Here is a 27,261-nt window from a genome sequence, read left to right on the forward strand (position 1 = left end):
TATCACGAATTCTAAATTTTAAACAAATTTTGCTTTATTTTTGGTCCAGTAAATTCCTAGTGAGCTAAATTTTGGTATACAGCTTTATAACGACATTGTTATGAAGATGAAAAAAATTGACTTTGATATCGTGCCGGTTAAAAAAGTTATTGAGGTAAAAAGGTCACGAACATTTCGCAAATATCTCGGAACCTATTGCTTGAAGGTCAATAGACGTTGTTATAAAAATTGTTTTTCGTGAAATTATCTACAAAATATGCCCATAACATTTTTCTGTAACATGAACCATTTTTGGAGTAGAGCGCTGAGAAAGCGACTAGAATGCACTCACATACAAAATATTATCAAAACCTATATTTTTATTATTTTGTTATGTTTTTTCAATGATAGTTTAGCACCAAATATACATAAAACACATGAAGCATAAAATATAATCATTCATTTTTTTTTTTGGGTAGGTTCACTGGGAACTGCGCATGGCCTGTGTTCGCCAACTCATTCACTATTTTACACTTTAATATTTTTTTCTATTCAAATTTGCAATAATATTACAATTACCTATTTGCTTCACACGCAGTAATTTCACTTTATAAACAAAATAAAAATAGATGATCCTTCAGTTCTGACAGTTCGAACATTAGGGTGGGTCAAAAAAAAAATCGAAATTCATTTTTTTTATTTTGTACTCCGAAAAAATCGATTGCTAGACACCTCTAGAATATCATACACCAAAATATCATCTTAACTAAACTAAAATTTGATGCCAAGGAATTTTTTGTAGAACGTTTATTTTAACTTTGACCTCGAATACCTTTAGAATGGTTAGATTAATGAAAAAAGTTAACAAGACCTTTTTTGTGGAGTAATCTGTTTCAATTTGTTACAAAATTAAGAACAAAAAACGATTTTTTAAAGATTTTCTAGATTTTTGGACCTCAAATATCTATTAAACAGTTAGATAAACAAAAAAAGTGTATAAGATCTTTTTCGTAGAGCGTTCAATTTCCTACAAGAATATGTAAAAAAATTTGATAAAAGTCAATTAATAAAAAAATAAATTTTTTTTAGTAGAAGCTTGATGTAAAAATGGAAAATTGCGAAGCGGAGGACCTTCCCATTAATATAAAAAGTTCATATTTGGTGTGTATATTCTAGAGGTGTCTAGCAATCGATTTTTCGGAGCACAAAATAAAAAAAAAAAAATAATTTAGATTTTTTTGACACACCCTACAGAACATGCAATTTCATTTCACGTGAAATTGAAAATTGATTTAAATTCACTTTCGATCGATTGTGGAACATGTGCGAATAAGTAAAAAAAAATATACACAGGTTAAAAGGTTATATTTTTTTAGAACTTTTCCCTTGAGGAGCTCGAAAAGACATTTTTTATGATATTTATGCTCTGGGGATCACTAGATCGATCCAATACTTAAATTTTTTAAATTCAGAAATAATGTGACACTGTTAATTTTATGGAAGAACATTATAAACCTATTCCTAACTTGAAGAATCAAAACGTTTTTAAGCTCCCTTATCTCTGTACGGTCCCGCGTTATGGTGTTTGTTTCTATAAAAAGAATCGAATTCTTTCCCTGAGATAGCAGAATAGCCCATAATTATGGAAGAAAATGGATTACAGAACATGGGAACTGATGTTTAAATATATAGCATGCTTGACGGGTAAAAAATTTGTTCTACAAAAACAAGTAATGTGAACTGGCTTTAATAGACTAGAAATAACCTGTTTTCTAAAGCAGATGTCACTTCGATCAAATTAAAAACGATTTTGGAAGTGTCAATCAAAAAAGGAGTCGGCTTCACATCGTGGTGTTTATTTTTGTTTTTTTTTTTGTTTATCGTCTAAAAAAATCTCAAAATAAATGAACTTATAAAATAAAAATATAAAATGCGTCCCGAAAAAAAATATACTTCGGACAGCGACTTGGAAAGTGTATTTTCTAACGAAGAAGCCAAAGCAGCAGCTGTTGGAAAATATGTTTGCAAATTTGGATGTGGGCAAACTTTCAAGCGAATGGTATACTTGGATCGACATGAATTCAAACACTCAGGGATTGTAAGTTAATTAGTTATTTGTAATATAAAATTAACCACAATATATTTACATTAATTTAGAGAAAACATAAATGTTTCCATGAAGGATGTAGCAAAACCTATACAAACAGTCAACACTTGAAACGACATCTTAAAGTATTTCATGAAGAAAAACCCGAACAAATAAAAAATGTTAATTGTCGTTTTGATTTTTGCAATAAGATGTTTGTATCGATTGATAATATGGAAAGACACATTCGGGAAGTTCATGAAAATCCAAAAGTCTACGAATGCACTCAATGTGGGGATAAATTTACACAGAGACTGAAGTTACGTCGACATGAAGTCAAGCACACAGGAGTTTATCCATACAAGTAAGTATTTATCAAAAGGAACCGAAATTGTTCTTATATATTTTAGAATTTGAAAAATAAGAAGTTGTTAACTTTAACTCCATGTAAACAAAGGTTTATTAAATCGCCAACAATCTGTTGTTGCCACATGTAGTTGCTCTGGAAAAGAACAAAATATTTATTGTTCTTGTAAATCTATTTCATCTTTTTTTGATTTGATTGATGTGCTGTTCACCACTGTGGTTAGTTGTTCTGGACGAACTGTATCTTCAAAGCTTTCTCGATCCTCTGAACATTTTATCCAAAGTTTTTACTGGCTTGATGGCTAAAGGCATTTTACAATACCTTTAAATTTTCCGTAGCTGAAAATTTACTCCGCTACTTACCCTTCAATATAACCAACTTTGTATGTTCTACAACTGGAAACCTTTTTTCTAATCTTTTTACTCTCATAAAAAGGTAGGTAGAGATGGCGGTCAAAGCAAACCGAGCTTGATGGGTCATCAAGCGGTTACGCAGAATGCGCCGTTTTGATACCAAAACTCATGAAACCTGTGAGTGATAAAGGGATTTATTTGAAATAAAATGTAAATTGGTTTTAAAAAGGGGAAATACAAGTGTTTAGGCAGTCCTAAATCCACTTTGTTGCATTGAAGAACGAGATTAAGTCTTTGATCTTTGATTCTGAGATGTTATCTATGACATTAAAGAATTCACTCCCCAGAGAAAGTGCTCTATTTCTAGCGAGGGCAATACATTGGCATAGAAAATGGAAGACCGTTTCTTTTTCTTGCTGGTCCAAACAGCTGCTACAATAAGTATTGTGTGGTATACCCAACTTTGCTGCATGTTCCCCTATCGGCCAATGTCCTGTGCACACCGCACTGGTTATTACGGCTGTCGATATCTTCCAATGTAATGGAAATTTGCAAAAATATGTCATCCTCGATCAATAGAGTTATTTACCCTGATTTAAAACATGTTCTCATAAATAACTATTTTAGCGAATGAATCTGAAAAGCAAGAGCAACTTATGTCGTCTTCGATTGGTTTCACTCAAAAACTGATTCTGAAATCGAATTTAACAGTTAAAATTTCTTCCACTCAATTCCGAAGTTTTATGTCTGTGTTGGTGAATAGCCAAATAAAAATTATTTTCGTAAATTTGATTTTACGTTTGAGTTGAGACTTCTGGATTGTTCTGGACGCTTCTGAACGTAAAATCGAAAATGAAAATAATTTTTTACGGCTCACCATATAAGAGTTCATCCACAACTCACTGTGTGTAACCTTTGTAATTTGATATCAAAGAAGATACTTTTCATTTTTTATGAATCTGCCCAATTTATAAAAAAAATAGAATCCTTTACTTTGTAAAGTCAACTCTTACTATGGAGCAAACCTAAAATATTTTAATAGTTAAAAATGTTGAAAATTGTAATTGAAAAATCAATATGTTACACAAAAATGATTCTTGCTGAGAATAGAATAAATTCGTTCAAGAGTTTTTAGTGCTGAATATGATTTCTTGCCAAAAAAGTATGCTTCACCTTCAGCCCAAAATGCTCCTTAATCCATTGGTGCATTTCTGAGAAAAGGGTAAAGCAGCTCGGTTTTCAGTTTTTTTTTTATTTAACTCGAAAACCAAGCCTAACTTTAAAATGTTTCAAAGACACTATTCATATAAAATTAAATTAAGGTGGTTAAAAAATTTTAAAAATTAGTTTTGACAAAAATTCTAACCTAAAATGAATGAAAAAAAAGCTAAAAAATTGAAGATTAATTTTTTTACTAAATTAATTGCTATTTGGTACCTGAAATCGGAACGTTCAAACTCTTCTTCTTCTTCTTCCTTTTTCTCGGCGCTGTTATGATCTTGATGTCGAGGGGATCATAACTATCCCACGTAACTGCTTCACACTAGTGATCCGCCTGTGGGGTTCGCCGGGTTGACCTCAGAAATCGGCGGCAAGCCTCCCGGTTTTGTATTTTTCCATTTCTAAGGACAACTGAATGCTGGTGGTTTTGCATTTGCTTGTACCAGGAGTTTTTAGGCCTACCTTTCTTTCTATTTCGTGTTGGAACGTTGTATGATATTGCTTTTTTGACGGGGTTCTCAGGATCTCTCCTTTGAACATGGCAATACCAACTGAGTCGGTCGTGTTCAATTTTTTGGGAGATGGTGTTTTTAACATGAAGGCTTCCTCGGATCTTCGTTCAAACGTTCAAACTCTGAACTAATAAAATAAAGAAGAGGTGAAATCCTTTACTAATATGTATCTTTAAATAATCTTTTTAAGAAACGACAGAAATGTAACTTTTCAAAAATTAGCAGTTTTTCTTTATTAACCGTATCTCGAAAAAAGTCTTCAAAAAGTACAACGAGTTCTTATAGTAGAATTAACCAGCTGTTTCATTTAAAATTAGGTTCATGTTCATTGATTTTTATTTTATCTTTTAAAATATTCAGCAACAAAAAACCTTAAAATTGTGTACCAATTTTTAAATACAAACTTAATTGAAAGTGTTTTTTCAGTTATAATTACTAACAAAAGCAACAGAATATTTTCAATATCCTGCTCCAAAGAAGTTGTTTCATGGTATACAAATTCTTTTGCAATATACAAACACGTCAGGCTGTTATCATTGAAACTAGTAGATTTCAATGGCATGAAAATGTTTTTTTTTTTTTTTTTAAGATTGTGTGGAAAAAACTCAAGTTTAACATTGAACTAATGTTGATTTCAATAGAAATGCCCAGAATCGTTCTCAATGATTCAAATTTAATCATTGGCTAAATTTTAATTAATTTTGGATCTAACTTCCAAGGTTTTTTTTTTTAGAATGTGAAAGTAGACTTCTGAGATAAAAATACGAAAATGGTCAACCATGGTCTCCAGGGAGAATAAGCTAAATCATAATATTCTTTTCTTGGTAATAATGTGAATTTCCATCTACCGCAAAAAATCAATAATTCTTGACCGTCTGTCATTCTATTTGCCGAAAGAGATTTTTTTTTATCCGAGATCAAATTTTACAGATCTCGATTTTTTAACGAGATTTTTACCTATTTACGCATTCTCCCACACACCGCTGTATTTGACATTTATGTGAATATTTGTTTTTGTAAATTTTTGACCAGTTATTTTTTATTACATGGAAAAATTACTCACACAGTTACAAATAAAAATAAATCTCTTGACAATTTCTATTTGCTACGGAAGCTCATTGGATCTGATACAAAAACTCTGTTTCTAATAGAAATCGACATTAGAATCTTTAACCGTTAAGTCATTTCCTCTGTTCATTTCATTAACTAAAAATGTATTATGTACATAAGAACCATATAAGATCCATGCGAATGACTATATTAAGGTGATGAATTTATTACCAACAAACAATTTTGCTGTATTATTGTGCATTATAAATAAAATAAACCAAATTCTAATTTCAGTTGCTCCATCTGTTCTAAAGGATTTGTTCAAGAATACTTTCTTACACGCCACATTTGCACGAAAACCTACAAATGTGATCAATGTGATGTGACCTTTGCAAAATGGTCCGAATTAATTGCCCATCGCAAAGCTTTAAATCACAAAACGCTACATAAGTGCGATCAATGTTCCAAAGAATTTAAAAGTCAATTTTTCTTGGACGAACATAAGAACTGCCATGAAGATGATAAAGAAGTATTCAAATGTACTTACGAAGACTGCACACGTTTTTATACTTACCGTAGGAATCTATTGCAACACATACGAAACGTTCACGAGGGTAAAAAAATTCAATGTACTGTTGAGAATTGCGAAATGACACTATCGAATAAAAGAGCTTTGGAACATCACATAAAAGTTATTCATAAGAAACAAAATAATGATAAACCTAAAGGTGGGAAAAAGGAACGTGCAAAACGCAAAGATGCTGGCAGGCGTAAGCAGTCTACACTCTCCAAACTATCGGGTGTTTTTATTGAAAAGGAAATTGATCAAATGATTATGGATGGAGTGGCAGAAGTTGATATCGATTTGCCAGCATTGGAGGCAGAAATATCAAAAAGTATAGAGACACTGGGCAATAATAGCGCCGAAGATCAGTAATAATTTGTGTTGTATTTTTAAATATGATTCGTTGATAATATTTATTCCATATGTTAAATATATAAAATATATGTACATGCGTACATAGAATATTCAAAAACAATGTTGACTTAAATGGAGAATTAGACTAACAATATTTTTTAAAAATTGCGGAAAAGCTCAACTTTTTTGCAGGCTATTATTTCCGTGTCTTTGTATAATAAGTATTTTTTAATTGAATGGACCTCCGTTTTTGAAAAAGATCAAAAGAGACATGGCTTGATAGCTAACGTCTCTTAAAAAAATCCACAATTTTTTTTGGTTTAGAAGAGTAAAAAAATGAAAGATCAATTTGAGGATGTTTCTAAATTTTATTTGCTGAATGTAAAGCAGAAGTGGGAGCGGTGCGGTAGAAAACTGAATCGATTAATGAAAGTTAACGAACGCTGACTGAATTCTAATCTGTTACTAGATTAAGCAGTGGCATAGGTAGCCCTTTGGATGCCCTGTATCTAGGGTTGCCAATCGTACTGTAAAAAAGAGTACTGTACTCTATTTCACGTATGTGTACTATAATCTATAAGTCTGAGTGTACCACCGCACATAAACATATACCTCTATACGTTTACAAATTGGTGGATAAAATTAATTTTTCTAAAGATAATTGAATGAAAAAAAACGAGGCTTAAGATATTCGACCTTATAATTTCTAAATTTGAACAATTGTAATTTGAAGAGTACAAAACACTATAGTTTTGGTCGTTGTTTTAGTACGACCTTTTAGTTTTGTGTTTGTTTCCTAGTCAGACTTAAAATTTTATTTTTTTTAATTTCTATTTTGGAATGAGATTGAATTAAAGAAAGGAATTAAGCTATTTTGAAAAACTTAAACTTTGTTTTTTATGGAACAAAATGAATCGCAACTGACTATTTTTCGTAACCTTGCAATTTTTGAACTGGTGTAACTTTTGCAGTTATCAATATAATTCATCGAAATAAAAAGAATAATAGAATATTTATACCTTGATTTTTTTTTCAGGTTTTAGATATTAAAGAAAAATGTTTAAAAAGGATTTTTTTAATAATTTAATTCTTTTTTATAATTAAAATTTTGTTCTCTTTTTTACTTTGTTTTGTTTAAGACCTCATTAGACATTTTCTTGTAAAAATTCTAGGAATGTATTTATATTTGAGTTAAGCTTCTTATTTCTTTTTATTTCAATGAATTTATTGATAAGATAACTCCATTAATTGTGAGTCATATCTGTTCTTGCCACTTTAGTATTCACTGAGAGAGTATTTGTGCCCTTGATTATGAAAGTGGACTAAGTGTAAGTCACTCCCAAAAATAGGATCAAATCTAGCCTAAAAATAATTATTATTTAAGGGGTAAAGTTTATTTGAAAGCGAAATTGCATTAAATGAACTTCTTGCTCCTTCAGTGATTGCATTAAAGAAATACAATTAAATCGTTATAAGAAAACTATTATGTAAGTTTTTCTTTAAACAATGCAAAAAGTGACTTAGAGCCGATTTTTCAATCTTCTAATAAACAGTCAGTTAACTGTTTGACTAATAAAGTTATTAGGCTCATAAACAATCAGATAATAACATTGAATTTTTCAATCAAGAATAATTTATTCTACAGAATAACAAAAAAAAAAATTGTCAAATTCAAAACTATTTAAAATTAAATGTCATTTTTATTAATAATTGTTTTTGTTTTCTTATGTTCCTCTGTATTTTTTGTCAAAATTCTTTCAAAGCAGCTTTGACAATTGACATACATTTTTTTTGAAATTATTCCTTAGAATAATTTTTATTCGTCTATGAAAGAAGCAGATAGTTTTATTCCTAGGAATAGCTAAATCTGCCTGTTGAAAAAATGATTTTTGCTCTATCTGAGGAATAAACACTAACTGACTGTTTATCTGACTATTGAAAAATTGGCCCTTAGTCTACTTTCATAATCATTAGCACATTTTCGGTTATGATTATGAAGTGGCGAGATGTGAGGAATAGGGCTTCATTGAAATTGATAAAAAAAATGAGCTCTTAATTTAAATGAATTTTGAATTTGTTTAAAAACAACAAAAAATTGTTATGTACCTACTGCAAGAAGCACCAAAAAATACATTTTCAAGACTTGAAATAAATGGTACTCTTCTTTTTTTCAAATGTATACTCTTTTTTTCGTCTCCTAAGGCAAAAATACTCTATTCTTTCTGGCAACGCTACCTGTATCCAAATTTGGGAGGTTCTTAAAATTCGTCCTTAATTTTAGCTAAAAAAAATGCAATTTTTTTTCTTCTCTTAAGCCTGGTACGCTGCTCGCGCTAAATTTTAGCTCCCATACAAATTATCGAAAATTTTTAGCCGAGATAAAATGGATCCCATACAAGTTATCGATAACTTGTATGGGAATTTTATCTCAGCTAAAATTTAGCGCGAGCAGCGTACCAGGCTTTAAGATGCATTTTCAAAAAAAAAAAAAAAAAATTTCAAATTCTTCTTATAAATAATTTTAAAAGAAATGTTTAATGTGTTGGTATGGAATTTAGTAGTTTTTAATTGTTATTAATCAACATCTAAAAACAAAATTTCAAACATTTGCCCCATTTCAAAAATTTGACAGTTCAGTTTTTTTTTTTTTTAATCCAAAAATCGAAATTTAATTTTTTATGTCGAATTACTTTCAACAAATAATCATTTTTATCAAAAAACTAAACCGACTTCCATGGCTAAAACTGGGTTTTATAATTTTATAGTTTTTCTAATAGTTCCTATGGCCAGAACTGAACGAAATTAAAAGAATTATCAAAATTGTTTCACTCAGTCCAAAGTTATGAGATTGAAACAGAAAAAAAAAAAAAATACAGACCAATTGAATACCTCTTCCTTTTTGGAAGTCGGTAAAAAAAATCGAATTCAAATCGATCTCAATGCGTTTTACGTGTCGTAAACAATGTCCCGAGCATGTTTGACAGAACGAAAAATCGATTTTAATTCGATTTTTTTTTAAAGGAATATTTAAGCTTTTTAATGCTTTTGTATCAAAAATTTTGTTGAAATTAAATCAAATGCTTGTGAGAAATTAAAAAATTGAAAAAACCTTCTATGGCGGGTGACGTTAATAACGAATTTTGATAAAAAAAAAAACTTTTACATCAAAAGATAGACCTTTGCTTAGAAATATTTGAATTTTTCATCAACATTTTTTGAACCGTTTTTGTGAAAATTAAATTTTCAAAATTGGTATATTGGAGGTTCCGATATTTTTGGTCTTAAAAAAATAAAATCACATTAAATCTAAAAGTTCAGAAACATCAAATTATGATCAATATTAGGTGTAAAAAGACCTCTGACAGCAACTTTGCATTTTATGTTGTCGGCCATCGTTTGGGAAATTCGAAAGAAAGCTGTGTTATTTAAATCTTACACCTGAAAGTCGACAGCGAAAATATTTTTTATTTCAATTTTCCTTGGAACTGTATTATTTTAAAGGTATAATTACACCGCCCACTTTTTGCAAAAAGTGAAAATTTTCTAATGCTTTTATGATAGTTTTTCCGACATAGGCGCTTGAAATTTTCAAATTTATTTGTTGATATTTTTTCTGAGTGGAAAACTTAAAAACAATTATGAAAAAAGCTAAATTTTGTTTTAAAAAATGTATACTCATCAGAAAATCAACTGCTAGCGAGAAATAAATTTGTAATTGTGCAAAAAGTTGCTAATGTAGTTATACCTTTAACATTGGACATTTTCCTACTGCACCATATGGTGTAGAATAAATTTGTAAATCAGCTTACATGAAGCCTCAAGAGGCGCGCCTCTTTTCAAACGTAATGAGTGCAAAAGAGAAAAAAGATGAAACAAAAAATTATCCGACCAGAGAGTCGTGGGTGGGAATTCTGAGATTCTTTTTTGACGTTTCTTTTTCCACTTTTCCTTTTTTCAACATTCTCTTTCATTTCTTTATGCTTCTTGGTGCAATACAACAACAACAAATTTTAAATCAAAAGAGAAATGTCAAATTTGAGTCCTGGGCCCCTGTTCTGTAACTTTATCACTGGCGATAAACGTTTTTCAATGTCTCTAAAATCCATTTTCTTCCATAAATAAAGCAAAATTTCTTTCAAATTCAGAATGTATGAATTAAGAAATTATGATCTGGAACAAAATTTCTTTTATTTTGATGAGATTAAATGGATTTTAAAGCCATTCAAATATCATACGTTAACGTTTTGTTTATTGCTCTCTCTATTTAATTAGTAGAAGAAGATAGGGACACATAGCAATAGCAACCACACGTTAACGAACGTATGCCGTAGTCCGACTGCTGGACTTAAGAGGCATCGTGTAATAGTACGCGCCTCACAGAATGATTATCAAAAGAAAATTAGAAAAAAGATTCAAAGCTGAAACACAATCACGCTTTAGAGCGTCGCTTCGTTGCGTTACGTTAAGAAATCCTCAAAGCGCGCTTCTGTCACTTTGACTTTGAACAGCTGATTGCAACATAAAATCTGCTGTCAAATAAAAAAAACACAGTCACTCACAAAATTATTGGGCCAAGTCTCTATCTTGATTAAATTGTGGAAAAATGAAAAAGGATATTAATGTGTTTAAAAAATGCATAGAAATTTGTTTATTCTTTAATCCTATAGTTATAAAAACAAAACCAATCAAAATATATTGTTTTTAACAATAAAACTTAGTCTAAAACATCATTAATTTTTTTTTGTTTTTAATACGTAAATTGTTTTGATTTAAAATATCTCGATGTCGTTTTTTTGTGCAAAATCTATATAGAGAAATTAAAAAACACACATAGTTTTGCAATAATTTATTTTTTTTTATTCACATTTGGCGCAATAATAATGTGGGTGACTGTAACTATGTCTGTTAAATGTCAGAAAGCGAGCAAAAGTTCAGTCTGGTTGAACTTTTGCTCGCTTTCTTACGTTTCCTTACGTTTGTCAAAAAAAGCGTACGTAAGAAAAGCGTCATTGTGTGAGGATACACAGATTTCCTATAGTTGAACTTTTCGCAGTTGTCAAAATCGACGGCAAAGCGTGATTGTGTTTCAGCTTTCAAGCCTCTTGAGGCTTCATGTAATAGCTGACTAATTGTGCAAAAAGTTTCTAATGTAATTATACCTTTAACATTGGACATTTCCCTACTGCATTTTTTTTATATATTCAACTGAATGCGTTCATTACCAAATGAAATTGGCATCACTAGTAAATTTTCGCCACTTCGCCTTCGCCTTGATTTCAAATTTGACAGCCAGTAAAAATTTCAAAGTCGCACAAGAAAAACAAGCAACATTTTCGTCCGGGTGAAATTGAAATTAACGTTTTAATTCAAGCTGTGAGAAATATAATTTTTGTTCGAAACAAATTTATTCAGAATTTCTTTTAAACTATATTTGGTTATTTAGTATTTATATTGTTGAATTGAAGAAACATAAATATAAAAAAAAGAAACTATTGGTAAGTGAAATACATTTGCTATGGAAAGAGTAATTTGAGCGTTCGATATTCTTTTCCTAATTAACCCCCATGAAAAAAGTACATAAGAAAGCATAAAATAATTTAGTAGATGGTTTAGATTTTCTTCAATATGATTATGAATTTTAATTTAAATTTTCATTTGTTATTAGTATATAAACATTTCCATTGAAAATTAATCGAATTGGAATTTATTATTTTGCAAAATATAACTGTCAGAAAATTCCCCAACCAAAAGTTTTCCCCCAAAAAATATATAACCATCCTGCTTTAACTAATGTACATGCGCAGTATTATTTTGTTTTATTTCTTCTTTTTTTTCAAATTTGGGGTAGGCCGGTTAGTTAAATGCATTCATAGAAATGTCAAAACATAGCTTACGGCGAAATAAATTTAAAAACATCGCAAACAGTACACACGGCTGAAGGGAAATTTGGTCAAACATACATAAAATAATGTAACACGCGAATAGCATATTTTCACTTAAGCCAGGGGCCCTATTTTGTAAAACGATTACACTGGTCAACAAAATTTAATTTTTTTTTTGGTGTCGAGACTAAGATATACTCTTCTATAAGTTTTCGGTGTGCTGAACTCGAATCTGAAGTCAGAAATATCCTATCAGCTCTCGTTTTTGAAATATAACCGTTAGAAAGTTCAAAAAAATTGATTTTGGACTTATTTTGAAGTTAACAAGATTTTTCCTAGATGAACCAAAATATACTTTTCTGAAGGTTTTCGGTGTGTTGAACTCGAATCGGAAGTCAAAAAAATCCTATCAGCTCCTATTTTGGAGATATTACCGTTAGAAACTGCAAAAAAAACGTTTTCTTACCACTTTTGATGTCATGCCTCAATTTGAAGATTTTTTTAAAAATATAAATCATAACGGTTTATATAAAAACTATTTTTCTTCTTTCAAAAACTTTTTAAATCTTTGCAATATCTTTTTTACTGCCCGAGATATTTTGAAATGAAGTAAGTGTGTTTTTATCAAAAAGGAGATGAAAACGTGATATCTGTTTGATGCATTACAAAAAACTGACGATATCTCGAACAATAAAAAAGATTTCGAAAAGATTTAAAAAGATCTTGAAAGAAGGAAAATAGTTCTTATAGAAACCGTTATAATTTATACTAAAAAAAAAAAAATTTTCTTCACATAAAGCATAACCTCAAAAGTATTTTTTTTACATCTTCTAACGGTCATATTTCAAAAACGGAAGCTGATAGGATATTTCTGACTTTAGATTCGAATTCAGCACCCCGAAAACCTATACAAAAGTATATCATAGTCTCGGCACCAAAAACCTTGTAGACCTGTGTTATCGTTGAAACTACTTCGTTCTTGTTAAAATGCGATTAGGTATTATGATAATCGTTTTATTTTAACGGTACTCAAACGATAGGCAACTGTCATTTGCCTATCGTTTGACTTTCGTTCTCGTTTGGATTGCTTAGAAAAAAAATTTGCCAAACTTCGAAGCCAATTTTTTTTCTACTGATTGCAATAAACATACAAAAATATAAACATACTCAAGTATTAAAACGAACAAGCAAATTTTTTATTATTATTAAAGCACCACAACACAACAAAAGAATAAAACAAACAATTGAACAATTAATCTTCATGGCCAATTAGCAATGGCAAAGATAAAGTTCTTCTTTAAACTCATAAAAAAAATAGTCAAAGTCACAAAATATGTCCATAACTTCAATTTTGTTATGTTTTTGAATAGAAAATATTATTAAATTTTCTCACTCAAGATGTTTCTTTATCAATTTTTTGACAGCTATTAATAGGCGGCCTTCAAGCAAACAGGTCCGACTTCGGTCCGAATCCGCTCCGCCTCAGGCGGAGCTGAGTCCGACTTCGAGGCAGAAACTGGTCCGAAGGCGGCTCAAATTAGTATGGAAATTAGAATCACCGCCGAGCCGATTTTATATGTATTGGTTTTTTCACCACGATTTCTCCTTCGACTTTGTGTTCATACACAAAAAGTTGCAAGTGTGTGAGTGCAACCCCGATTTTCGCGGTATGAGGTCGGAGTTTCTTTGTTGAACTCAGTTTTCTTGCTTGAAGGGCGTGAAGTTGGATGCGCTTGAAAAAAAAATTGTGAATCTACACGGAGAAAAATGAATCTAGTATTTTATACTCCATATGACTAGTAAGGTAATTAAAGTAAAAAGCCCTAGATTTTAAGTAAAATTAACCTTACGTATTGAACATTTCTTGGATCCGTAAAGTAATTTTTACAAGAAAGTTATGGTGAACAAATTATAGTAGTATATACCTTACGAGTAGCAATATTTTCTTTACGTAGAGTCAAATATACCTTCAACCAAAAAAGTGTATGAATCTTTTCACTTTAAGATTCTAGTAAAACATATTTTACAAATTTAACTATTCTATGAATAAATTTTACCTTACACTAAAGTAATAATAATACTGAATTCTAGGAAATTTCCCCAATAGAGATCAGTACCCTCGATACATAGAAAAAACTCTTAAAGCTGTCATTGAAAAGTGCGCCATTTTTTCTCCATTTGTGTTCAATTTTTATTTTTTGTCAAAACTTTTAGGTGACGAGTGCGGGATAATTACATTAATTCATAAAGAATTCGCAAACTATTAGATCAAATAAAGTCAATTTAATTTTTATTGAGGATATTTGCCTAAATAAAATTGTATGCATTTATCTTACAGAAATTAATTAAAATAAAAAAAGGTGATTTTTGTAATTATTGAAAAACATAACAGGGTCATACGTTACTTACTTCTAAATAGCTTTGAGGATTAAGTACGTGTTACCTAGTTATGCTTTTCAATAATTACAAAAATCAACTTTTTTATTTTAGTTTTTGTAAGATAAATGCATACAATTTTATTTAGAAAATGTCATCAATAAAAATGAAATTGACTTTACTTGATCCAATCTGTAACTAAATTATATACCTTCCATAGAGAAGTTCAATTTACTTTAAAAATCAGTATTTTCAGCCTTATAGTAAGGTTAAATATGTACCTAACTTTCTAGTAATTTCTATTAGAAATTCATACAAAAAAAGGCTTTACTGTAAAGTTAATCATAAGCTATAAATTTACTAGAAAAGTAAGGTAAATTCCATTTTATTGGGGAGTCATCCCTATTTAAACTTTACATTAAAGTTAAATATACCAGAAATAAGGTGGTTCATACCTTATTTTTTCTCCGTGTATAGTTTCATTTTGTGCCAAAGCATTTTACCTCGTTTTTAAGTTGAAATTCCATATTGTAATCTTTGCATACTTGTGTTATATCCTTTTTAGATGTCTTTGGGTAGCTCAAAGTTAATTTTGATACTTATATGGCTACTTTAAAAGAACAGTTTATTTTTTACCTCTGTTGATTTCCTAAACAGTCAAAAAGTATCGACTTTTGTAGCGACTGCAAGTGGTTGAAAGGAGTTCGATATTTGTTACAGGGCGAATAATGGGCATAGAATAAAATCTGAAAAAATCATAGAACTTTTTAATTTATATATAGACGATTGAGTAGATGTCTTCATTAATTTTCGAAAAAAAGAAAACAGCAAATAAGGACCGGCCTAATATGTATAAGTAAATGTACCTTTCGAAAGAATTTATAATGAGTGTTATTGGTCAGATGGCCACGAACAATGAAATGTTTGCTATTGATATTATTTTTTTTCCTTGCGCACTAGCGCACGCTTATTAGAAACTTTTCATCAGGCCTTGCAAAGTACTTCAAAGTACTGAAGACTACATTCAGTTGTTTTCTCTATGAACAAGAAGGCGTTTAATTTTTTATGTAAGTTTAAGTACTATAAAGAGTTCAAAGAAAAATATCTTTTTTACAAAGCAACTAATTCTTTTAATTTGCTGACTCTAAGTGCACTCGCTCGCTACAGAATTGAACGGTGTTAATATTGGAATCATTTAAGCGAATTGTTGTGTTGGGGTTGTACCCTGTTGATTGCACACAACAAATGTCAAAATATTTAAAAAACAAATTTGCTTCACTTCGGCCTAATTTATTCACACTCAATTAAAATCGTCATTTAAAAGACGAACATTTTAAAAGGAGAATGGGCATATTGGACGTTTGGCGGCCAGTAATGAAATTGGTATCAAATGAAAGAACTATAACGTAGGAAAAATTTTTACTATGGCCATTTCGTTTTAATGCATTTGGAATGGAAGATATGGCAATATTAGTGTTGTTAATGCATCGAGCAATATGCGAAGGGCAAATTGAATTACTATTTTAATTAAATTATGAAATATGATTTTATGTCATTTTTTCTATGATTTAAAACCTCAATCTTGAATATCCGACCAATGGAACTCAAAATATAAGCTTTTTAAGCCATCTACTTCAAGATTTAGTTTTTGAGTTTTCAAAGGGAAAAAACAAACAAAAAATTGGAAAAAAAGTCTTAAAATAGACTTGAAATTGATGTTTTAAAAAGCCAATATTTTGGGTTCTATTGGTTGGATATCCAAGATAAAGGTCTTCAGGATCATATCTTGCACTTGAAATACACGTTCAATTTTAAACATTGAGACAATTTGCATTAACTTTTAAATGCAAAAATGCATTTCATCCGTTTGTGAAGAACGTTAGAAGGATAAAACTTCTGCACAATGTATGTAAGATTTAACTACATCAAAAAATAACAAAATCGTTCTTGGCCGCGGAGCGTCCAGGTTCCATACAAAATTGCCCATTCTCCTTTCTAGATTATTGTTATTTTCAGACATACATTTCTGTACTTACTTCTTGTTTTCTGCACAGAAATAAATAGTAGGTTCATACCATAACAAAACTGTTTTACAATTGAATCATTTATTTTCAAAACATGATAAGTCCATGATTTCAAATTTTTCAGGAGAAGAAAAAAACGTTCTATCTTCTTTTGTTAAGTGTAGCAAAATGTATAAAAAATATATTTTGTAGAACTTTTACCTAGCTACAGAATATCGTTTGGTATTTACTTTTTGGACCGATTGTTTAAAAGATAAAAAATAAAAACGATTTTGGACTTATCATACTTTGAAAATAAACGAATGTGAAATTAGTTTTAAAATGAATATACAATTGCATTTGGGAATAGAATATAATGTTTCGAGTAGTTATTTTACTTGAAAGAAGCTTTCAAGTTAAGATTCTGAGACAGTAGTCAGCTTCTCTATGTGTAGTCAATTACTCATAAAAAAGTTGCTGTTTATTTTCAAAAGATGATAAGTCCGGGACTTTTATGATGTTTTGACAATAAAAATTTTTTTTCGCTTAGCTGTAAAATCGAATATAGACTGTGTAGATGCTTCATATTTTGAAGGCAGGTGTGGTTATCCCCCAAGAACATATTCAGTTAAAAAAACGAATTTTGAAAAAAAGTGGACTTATCATGCTTTGAAAATAAACGATTCAATTATTATGAGCACTAGATGGTGCTACTAGTTAATCCCTGCGACATTTCATTTCAAAAAAGTAAATTTTTACTAGCACAAAAGTATAAATTCAATACATTTTGGCGTTTTATGACACCCTAACTTCACTGGACACACGTTTTTCACAAGACGTAAAGATCGGAATTCATTTATAATTTCAGCCGTGTTTTTTTGATAACTCAGTACTTAGCTCAGTAAAATTTTTCACGGGAAAGTATAAACAAAAGTTTTTATTTGTTGTTTTATAGAGGATTTTTTTCTAAACTTATAGCCTTTTCCCACCAGATCCAAAACGCGGTTTTCGACAAAATTTTTTTGAAAACTTGAAATGTGTTCCCACCGGAAATTTTCAGGTTTTCGTTTGACATTTTAATTATTTTAATTCTGCAACACCCCAGAACCCTCAAAATTAATGGCAAACAAAGATAAAAACGCACTCTTTTGAACGGTATTCTATTGTTTTTTATTAAACAAGTAAAAAGAAAACATTTAATAACATATAAACAGTGAATAAAATCTTGTAAATTATACTACGTTTCCACCTACCGTAAAACCGAGATTTAGCTAAGTAGATTTATCATAAATCTCGAGTTTTATTCTAAATCTCGGATTGAAAGTAGGTGAACATTTTAGATTTAGGGTAGCTGAACCCATATCTGAGATTTAGCGAAGTAGATTTAAAATAAATCTCGAGATTTATTGTACATCTACTTAGCTAAATCTCGGATTCAGCGTAGGTGGAAACTGGAAACGTAGTATTATTTTTTTTCGTTTAATTTGATAACCATTTCTTCCAAACGCCATAGTTCAAGTCATCACACAACATCTTATTCTTGTTTCGTGTTTTCTTTAAAGACAAAGAAGGACAAAGATAGTTTTAGTTCACCCAAATTCACCGCAATAGAGAGCTGAATTCTTTAATTTTTCAGGTTTTAAGTGGTTTTATATAAAACTTGTGTTTTACGAACAAATCTGCTGAGCAGAAATGTATGTTAAAACATGAGTTTTGGTACAGGTTTTGGATTTTTTTTTTGCCATAACCGCGTTTTAGCTCAGTGGAAAAAGGCTATTAAACATTTTTGACCCTTCAACAATAAAGGATTATTAATAATAAATAAAAGTAATAGTTTTTTGTTGTTTACAGCATAAAATGTTTACTCACTAAAATACTGAGTACCAATAAAACACGGTTTTTATGTTATGCCTAAACTTCGTAGACAAATTGTGCCCCGTGAATTGGCGATTGGAGCACGTACTACTAGCGCCGTAGTTTCAACTTTTGAACTAATTTTAACAGGACGGATGTTTACGTTATGTATTTCTAAAAATGGCGTCCATGTCAAAAGTCCTAACAAAAAAAAAGTAAAATGTCGTATGCTAGCTCCTTCCGTCCTGTTTATTTTAGTTTTTGTTTTGACCACCGGTAGCGCATTTCAACTTTAACAATCGCCAATATTTCACTCATTTTCTGCAATTTGAAGTGATTTGTTGCGAAAATCAAACGACGTAGTTTGTTCGGGGAAATTTCCTTCATCAAAAATTTATAAATATCCCAAATGTTCAATCAAACAAACCCAAGTCAAAAAAAACATCGCACACTACTGCTGCTGCACGCACACCCAACTACAACTACAACAAGCAAGATGAAAGAAAAAAACATCGCCTTCATTTTTCATTAAAAAAACCCATATGAAAAAAAAACCAATGGGAACGACAGCGAGTCGTCGACTACTCTGTGCATTTCGCTATCAATCGGGTAATTTGTGTGTTGTTCGTTTCGTGTAAAAAAAAATTATACAAAAAAAAAACGAAAAATAAAAAAAAATACTCTTCCTTGAAAAAACAAAAAAAGAACCCACAACACAGTGTAAAATCTACTTTCCATATAAATACTTTTAAATAATTAAATAAAAACTAAAACACAAAAGAAAAGCGCCTTTAGAATTAAAGTCTTTTGTTGTTTTTTTTTCACTCCACTCGATTTGTCGATTATAGTTTTTTTTTACCTACTTTGGGGGCTTCCAAGTCCAAGCAACACAAAACTAGAACTCTAGAAAAGAAGATTCTCCAATTTTAGTTTTTTTTGTTCTTAAATTGCAAATAAATCTTTTGTATTTTGTACCTAATTATTTTTGTATCTTAAATTGTATTTAGTTTTAAGTAAAATAAGAAAATAGAAACAAAATTGATGCCAGTTTCAGTTTAATTTATTTTCTCAAAAAGAGGAAGACCGAAGACCAAGTGTGTCGCAATCTTTCCTCACAACTCAACTCACAATCGAATCGATTTCCTCCAGCTGCTTGCATTGTTTTTTTTTTTTTGTTTAATTTTTTAACTACTTTTGGTTGTCGTTTTTTGCTTCTCTTTTTGATTTGATTTTGAAAAAAAAAAAAAAAAAAAAATTAGAAAAAACTTAAAATCATAGTTGGTTGGGTTTTTTTTTTTTTTTTTATATTTTGTCGAATATGAAAAATTACTTTTTTCTTTCCACGTCAATCTAATTTTGTTGTTTTTTTCTAAAAAACTTTCTCAATTTAGAAAAAGAAAAATTAAGAAAAGAATATTATATTTTATTTAATTTAGCAAACAATTCTGGGTGAATTTTTCTCATAGTTACTGTCGTCGACTGAGTCAATATATAAAAAAAAAAAAAAATTGCAAATCAATTTTTATCTGCTTCCCTTCTTTCTCTCGGTGTGTCCTCCCCACGATCGAAACTTTATAACCCACTCATACAACAAATATACACGGCAGCAAATTTGTTGAAAAAAAAGAAAGAAAAAAAAAAAAAAGAAAAAGATTGCCAAGCTAAGCTGAGGCAAAGCCCACACAAAATAATAAGAAATATCAAAGAAACTTGGAAACGAACACCAGGCGCTGTAGCAACAAGCAGCAGCTCAAAGTCGTCGTCAGCTCAGAGCTAAGAACAAGGAGAGAAGCTCTTTTGGCAACAACAACAACAACAACAATAGCAAAAATGGATCTAATCGAAGTTGGGCAAAGTGTTAAAATCAAGAGAACTGACGGTGAGTATTATTTTTTGAATTTTTATATTTTTTTTTCTTTTTTCTTAAATTTAAAAAAATAAAAAAGGTTTATCTTGGTCGTTGTCTTCTTCCTCGTCATCATTATAATCAAATAAAAATCTTTTTTTTTTCATGATGCAAAAATGTTGGTGTTAAAAAAAAAAAATGAGAAATAAAATGACTAACAGCTGGTGGCAAAAATGCTATAAAAAGTCACATCAGAGAAACTTGGACAGTTTGCGAATGCAAAAAATTGAAGTTCCCGTCACAAATATACCAAATAAAATGAGTCATTGCAAAGTCTTTGGTCTTTTGTTTGTGTCTCGCAATTAGACCCACAATCCACAGTGTAGAGTTCCTCTATAACTACGGTGACCATCCGTCCCGGTTTTCCCGGCACTGTCCCGCTTCTCCGCAGAAATTTATTTTTGATTGAATTCAATTCGTGTATTTTTTTCTATTTTCTCCCCAATAGCAGGTTTTGAAAATCACCTCCTCAATTGTCCCGTATTTGCACATTCTCTGATTTTTACTATGATTTTTTACTTTTTACTTTAAATTTGTATGAGTAGTTATATTCAATTTTTTAAATAAATTTGAATTTTAGTGAATTATCGAAAAAAGTTCCTTTTTAAGGCATAAAATTTTATCTAAATTAAAGCTACAAGTTGTAGTAGCAAATTGTAGCACAATTATTTATGGCATTATCTTGTGTTGTTATTGTTCTTTGAGAACACGTTTAGTTTTATTGCTAACTTTTGCTAACCTTCAAAATATTTGACTATTTGTAAGACAAAGTCAGACCATAAAAAATGAACAACTTTTTGAAAGGTGGATTTGTTTTGGCAAAACCAGGGGAGAAGATGAAGTTATTAAGTTTATTTTGAATAAGTTAAGTACTAGCAACTGTCACATAAAAGTGTTTTAGAATTAACTTTCGACATAAATCTTGATCCAAAATGGAAGCAATGTATAAAGAACTGCTTTTTATCGCTTTTTTCTTTAATCTTTAAAAAAATTACAAATTTATAAAAGTGGATTTGTTTTATAAAAAATCACAAATTGAATATGTTATGAATATGAATTGAGTTATTCTGTATGAATTGAAGATAAACAAATGATTTAAAATCCAAACTAAGTTTTTTGACTTAAACCTTTAACGACGATGGAAGCAATGTTCATGCTTTCTTTGAAAAGCTTAAAAATAGATTTACACCTCCTGATAGCATTTTAACCTATCTGCAAATTGTATCGCCACTTGATGAACGAAAAAAAGGAAAATTTGCAATCGTTTAGCCTTTAGTCACTAAGGTGGGCGTGGCAGAGGCCGGAAAGGGTCAAAACTATTTTATATTTTTTAACTCATTTAGATAATCAAATTTCCTCAATTTTTTGCAAATGGTGCAAACCGTTTTTAAGATATGTTTTTTTTTTCTATAAATTTTTTCAACCAAAAATGTTGGTTTCACTATTTTTTATTATCATTTTTTTTTCTCTATTAACAATCATTTACAAAAGTGGGCGTGGCAGGAGGCGTAAAGAGTCGAAACAATTTTTTTTTATTGTTGCACTCATCTAGATAATCAAATTTACTAGATTTGGTCTAAATGGTCCACGCCGTTTTTTCGATATAAAAAATCATATACAAAAGTGGGCGTAAAAATGTTGTCAATTTTTTTAGAATTTGTTTTTAAATTACATCTACAACAAATTTTTCTTTGCAAAGTCAATTCCTTTTTGGAAAATTGATTTTTGTCCACCAACTCCATACAATCACCGCACTGTGCGTCTGTGTGTCCCCCTGTACACATTTCCACAGCCTGAACGGGTTTACGGATTTTTTTTATAATTTGGTACAGATGATTTTTATGGAATTTTGAAAATTTTTTTTATCTCACTTAGAAAGCGCACCTTCCATACATTTTTTTTTTAATTTTTGCAACTTTCTCGAAAACGGTTCTAACGATTTTGATTAAACTTTGCACACGTTATATTTATTACAATTATTGTAATATAACTGCATTTTTGAATTTTCTAAAAATTCAAATAACAAAATCAATTTTTTCCTTAAAATGTTTATTTGGGCAGTTTATCAAGGTAACGAGCGACCCAGTTGTTCATTTTATTTTATTTAAAATTTTAAATATACTTTGTAGGGAAAACAAGAAAACAGTGGTTTTTGGTTTTAAGAAACTTTACTTTTTTTGTCCCCGGTTTCGCTCTCAGAAATATGGTCACCGTATCTATAACACGTCTACTACACTCTCTTTTTTTTAAGACTCGACTTGAGAAATGGTAGTTTTTTTTATATTTGTTTTTTTTTTTTTGCTTGTTGATCGTTGGAGTTAAAGTTGGAGTTGTTCCATGGACCGATTTTGATTTGGTCACTTTGTCGTGGAAGTATACCTTCTACCTACCTTTTTACTTTGCGGTTTGGTTAAAGTAATAAAACAGTTTTAAACTTTATTACGTTGTGTATACAGTATACGTAGATTTTATTTAATTTTATTTATTTTTTTTGCGAATTGCTTTATTTGGTTCGGCCCTTTTTTTATTACTAGTATCTCTACATTTTTACAATAACAAATTTTATTTGCGAAGATGATAAATTTAATAAAAAACAGTCTAGTAGCAGCTCTCTATCTTCGAATTCTAATAGGAAACCCATTTTTGCGTTACTTTTTTTTTTGTTACTTCGTTTTTGGTAATGTAGGTATAGATTGGCGATGGTGGTGATTGTGTTGTAGGCGTTTTTTTTTTTTAAATCACGAAATCAAATCGGTGGGACGGTGTTGTGGTGTGGCAAATAATCTGAACTCAAACAAACACATACCTAGCTTCCACTGTTTAGGTATTTCAAATAAGATTTATAGTAGTTTAAGTTTGTAGAAGATAACGATTTAAAGGTTTTGCAAGTTTTAATTTAATGAGTAGGTTTTAGGTATTCCTAAAGTTGCATGTTATTGAAACAGAATAAAGTTTCTTTAAAGTAGAGTGTTCTGTTGGGAAAAAAAACTTTGAAATTAATTGCAAAACTTTCTTTGATAAAAGAAAGAGAAACTGATGTAATTTATTGATCAAGTGTACATTTGTTGAAGCTCGTAGGGTGCCAAACATTTTTTTTGTTTTTAAGGGGAAAGAAAACACTATTATCAGCTGATGTGATTATCCTTGAACACAGAATACCGAAATAAATGTTGTGTCAAAATAAACTATTTCATATGCCAAAATCCACCAGGACGACAAGCCGCTCTTTATTCGCCTTAGCTCATAATGTCATAATATATCCAAGCTGATCATATAAAGTGTTTATTAGTTTATCCTAACTGGAACTGTTGATTTTATCTAGGAAATTCTTTCGCTGCCGTCCGGATCCAAGGAAAAGTGCCTTAGTGGAAACACTTCCCCCTTCCTCACTCGTTTGCTAACGCTAACAACTTTCTGCTGGGGTTTTATACAATCTTAGGTTAAGGGACTAGGTACTCGATATTCACCGCGGAAAGGTGCGAGTAGAAGTTGGTTTTGATAAAAACCTATGGACGCTTGTGTCCACTTAAATGCAAAATGTGTACTTGATGCAAAATGTGTATTTGAACATCATACAAAACTGTTTACATCAGTTATCCCTGATTAAATAAATTTTCCGTTAAGCTTGGTCTAAATTAAGCATCTTGCTTCACTTTAAAACGTTAACACTGCCCAACAATTTTTAAAATTTGCCAGAAAGGTTTATATTAAATTTTATGAGTTTGGGTTCATTAAGCCAAGAAATCTGGAAAATTTGTGTGCACTGGGCACGGTAATCACTTTTTATTAAACGATATCGTTTTCACGATTTCAAAATTTTCTTTCAATAATTTGGACAGGAATGAATAGTAACTAAAATCACTGATTAAGTGCATTGATGTTTTGGACACGAGCTTCAGTAACATCTGAAGTTGTTGAGCAATGGTGAGCATTAAAGTTATCGGTTAAAGCGACCCACAGTTTGTCGTACCTTCCATGGTCCGTATTACGCTTATATTTCCATATTTGGCTTATATCGTTCCGTAAAATTTTTAGGATCGTCCAACTGATCTTAAAGCTGGAGCAAAATAATATCTAAAAGGTATTTTATTTTATCTACATTTGTATGTAAATGAATGAAAATTCCTTAAATTTTGCATATTTTGTTTAATATACACGTTAAAATGTTTGAAAAACGAAAATGAAATTTGAATTTTCATGCCTGAGACTAGAGAGTTGCATTTTTCATAACTTTTTACATTTAAAAAATCGTTGTGTTTTATACAATCGTTGTGTTATTCTGAATATCGCGATTTTTTTTATAAATTGGATTTATTTTTATGCTAATAATGTTAACAAAAAAAAACAAAAAACAAAAAAAAAAAAACAATTTTACGAGATGGTAGTGATAATGATAGAGACAGAGTTACGTGAAGCAAAAAACGGACGATTTTTGTCGAATATCGTTTACGTTTCGAGTGACTACATTGGTATTTCGATAGGAACAAATATTTATATTTTTAAAGTACTATACTTCAATATCATGACTATCTTAATTTCTTTAAAAGTTATGTTTGCGTTTTCTAAACAACCAAAAAAGTTGTTTCGAAAACGAGAGTCGAGAAAGCGTTGAAGAAAGAGTTTTTAAGACGACACTACATCAGCTGATGAGGAACACGACAATCGATACATTTCTGATTTTGTTGTAACTGCAAAAGGATTATCGAAGATCAATTGTGCCTGTATAAAAGTAAAGGAGGTTAAAAAAGATAGTCTTTCAGACTGTTGATACTTTCCAACCTGTCTAGGATAAGACTTATGTAGGTATTTGTTATGAAAACTTGATTCAAATGGAAGTTGCAATCTTATTAAATAAAAATATCGCAAGTGTGTACAAATTGTTTACTTTTCAAAATCTCAATGTCAAGGTAAAGTTTAATAGCATACTTTTCATATTAATCAATTATATCGCAACTTAGAGTAACACAATATTTCACCCAATCTTAGTGCAAGACTGAAAAGAGCATTTTCAAAAAGCTTGAGAGTTGAGCAACAAACTAAAATACATTTATGGACACAAAATTGGTACAAGGCCAAGTGTTTTGTGAGAGAGAGTAGGTACACTCAAATTGCCTCAAGTAAAATATTGTTGTGGTAGCCCCTTCAATTTATATCTTTTTTTCCTAACAAACAACCATGTTTTTTTTCCGTAGGTCAATGGAAATACTTAAAAATAGTTTTGGAGTGCACACAAATAAGAAAAAGAAATAGTCGATCTCTCTCCATGGCGCCCAATGCCACGACGAAAAAAGAAACAAACATGTCTTTCTCTAATTCGTATCCGAATCCAAATCTGAAATTCAAAAGATGAAGTACATTTTAATATTTATTCTTAAGATGGTGTGTGGGATAGATACGAGTAGTCTCTGTGAAGATTCATCGTTTGTTGTTTTTTAAGTTTTCACACACAACTTATACATCTAGACATAAAAATTAATTATAATTATAAAACACGCAGTGTGGAGGAGACCAAAAAGCACGCTTCTCTTACTTTTTTTTTTGGTTCGTTTCTATATTTTTTTTGTTTGTTATTAATATGCCGTCACCGCGACGTCACCGTCACAATTTCTGTGTGCTCATTCAATTGGAAAGGGTCAATGACTTTCTTTTGCACACAATACAAACGCAACAAAGAAATACATTTTTAGTAGAAACAACCGACCGGCAGCAAAGAGGCGCGGCGGCGGTAGCTAGAAGAGACTTGATGTTGCCTTGTCTTGCCTCTGTGCATCAATCTTGTTACGCACTTTTTGATATTTAGAATAAAAATGCATGAGCACACATGCCGCCGAGTGGTGGAGTGCTGCAAATTTAAGTGACGATGCTGACGACACAACGGCATTTGGATAGACGACATTATTTAGTCAAAGAAAATTCCATAATCTAGTTTTTTCCTTTGCTCTGTTTTCTCTTAATTAAGCTATTTTTAAAGATTCCATGCCAAATATTCGTTGAAAGTTAAATTATTAAACTGTAAAAAAATAATTAATAGCCCTTATCCAAATGTGTGCTAAATATTTGATGAGATGCCTGCAACAAAATGTGTTGAGGGGAAACGATAAACAAGGTGCTGAATTGTGTTTCACCTTTATCAATTTGTTTCATCGTGTTCGCACCCTTAAGCTCTTTGTGGAGAGAGGGTTGAGAAGAAAGTTGAAGTGAATTGTAGCAAAGTCAAATTCATTTCTTATTCAGCAGCAAAGAGAGAGAAAACTTGGAAAAACAAATTGGACGTGAGAGGGTAGAAATACACAAAAAAAAAAAAGTCTTAATCCCTCTGCACAAGTTGATGAAGGTGTAAAGTTCGAATATAATCAAAGTGATAAGATTTATCGCCCAGTTTCATAATAAAATCGTCATGAAAGAACTTTTCTTTTTTGTGGTTTTTGTTGTTGTTCCAACTCAGAAACGATATATGCGACGTTAGTTAACTAGAATCGGTTAGTAATTTATTTTTATGTTAAGCGGCTTCTGAAATTAGATACTGATGCATGAATTTCCAACAATGTGAAAGGTAACTCATTTCCGATGACGTACCATTTCGCTTTTAATTTTATTTTTCAGGTTTCATTTCATAAATAGAATTTTTTGTAGTCTTCTCTTTAGCATTTGCTTACTATTATTTTTTTGTCTTCTCAGTTAAGCGTGAAAGCTTTTAGAATTTTTATATCAATCTCGGACAATCTGAATGGAATGTCAGTTCAGTTGAATAGA

At 30.5% G+C, this 27,261-nt stretch overlaps 2 protein-coding genes across 7 annotated transcripts in view; both read left to right on the top strand.

Annotated features, from left to right (window-relative positions):
- Positions 1-1,462: 1,462 nt before the first annotated feature.
- LOC129911387 (zinc finger protein 726) lies at positions 1,463-6,596 on the top strand. Its single transcript, XM_055989187.1, has 3 exons — positions 1,463-2,077; positions 2,137-2,429; positions 5,863-6,596. The coding sequence occupies exons 1-3, from the start codon at positions 1,910-1,912 to the stop codon at positions 6,503-6,505; spliced, it is 1,104 nt and encodes a 367-aa protein (XP_055845162.1). The 5' UTR covers positions 1,463-1,909; the 3' UTR covers positions 6,506-6,596.
- A 5,220-nt stretch (positions 6,597-11,816) lies between these two features.
- LOC129911371 (kinesin-like protein Klp10A) overlaps positions 11,817-27,261 on the top strand; it is a 52,971-nt gene continuing 37,526 nt past the window's right edge. The window contains exons 1-2 of one of the 6 annotated variants that reach the window (XM_055989153.1): positions 11,817-11,982; positions 20,039-20,481. In XM_055989153.1, coding sequence (XP_055845128.1) covers positions 20,433-20,481 — 49 coding nt within the window. In that variant the 5' untranslated portion in view covers positions 11,817-11,982; positions 20,039-20,432. Of the gene's footprint in view, positions 11,983-19,159; positions 19,323-19,963; positions 20,482-27,261 lie in introns of those variants that run through there. The other 5 variants (XM_055989154.1, XM_055989151.1, XM_055989155.1 and 2 more) reach the window with 5 other exon arrangements.

This window comes from Episyrphus balteatus, chromosome 2 (assembly GCF_945859705.1).
Source record: "Episyrphus balteatus chromosome 2, idEpiBalt1.1, whole genome shotgun sequence".
Lineage (NCBI taxonomy): Eukaryota > Metazoa > Arthropoda > Insecta > Diptera > Syrphidae > Episyrphus > Episyrphus balteatus.

Bases quoted from the DNA above. Each gene is read 5' to 3' on its own strand.
- LOC129911387 (XM_055989187.1), top strand. From the start codon at position 1,910: ATGCGTCCCGAAAAAAAATATACTTCGGACAGCGACTTGGAAAGTGTA. The intron at 2,078-2,136 runs GTAAGTTAATTA...ACATTAATTTAG, and splicing joins AATTCAAACACTCAGGGATT to AGAAAACATAAATGTTTCCA. The intron at 2,430-5,862 runs GTAAGTATTTAT...TTCTAATTTCAG, and splicing joins ACAGGAGTTTATCCATACAA to TTGCTCCATCTGTTCTAAAG.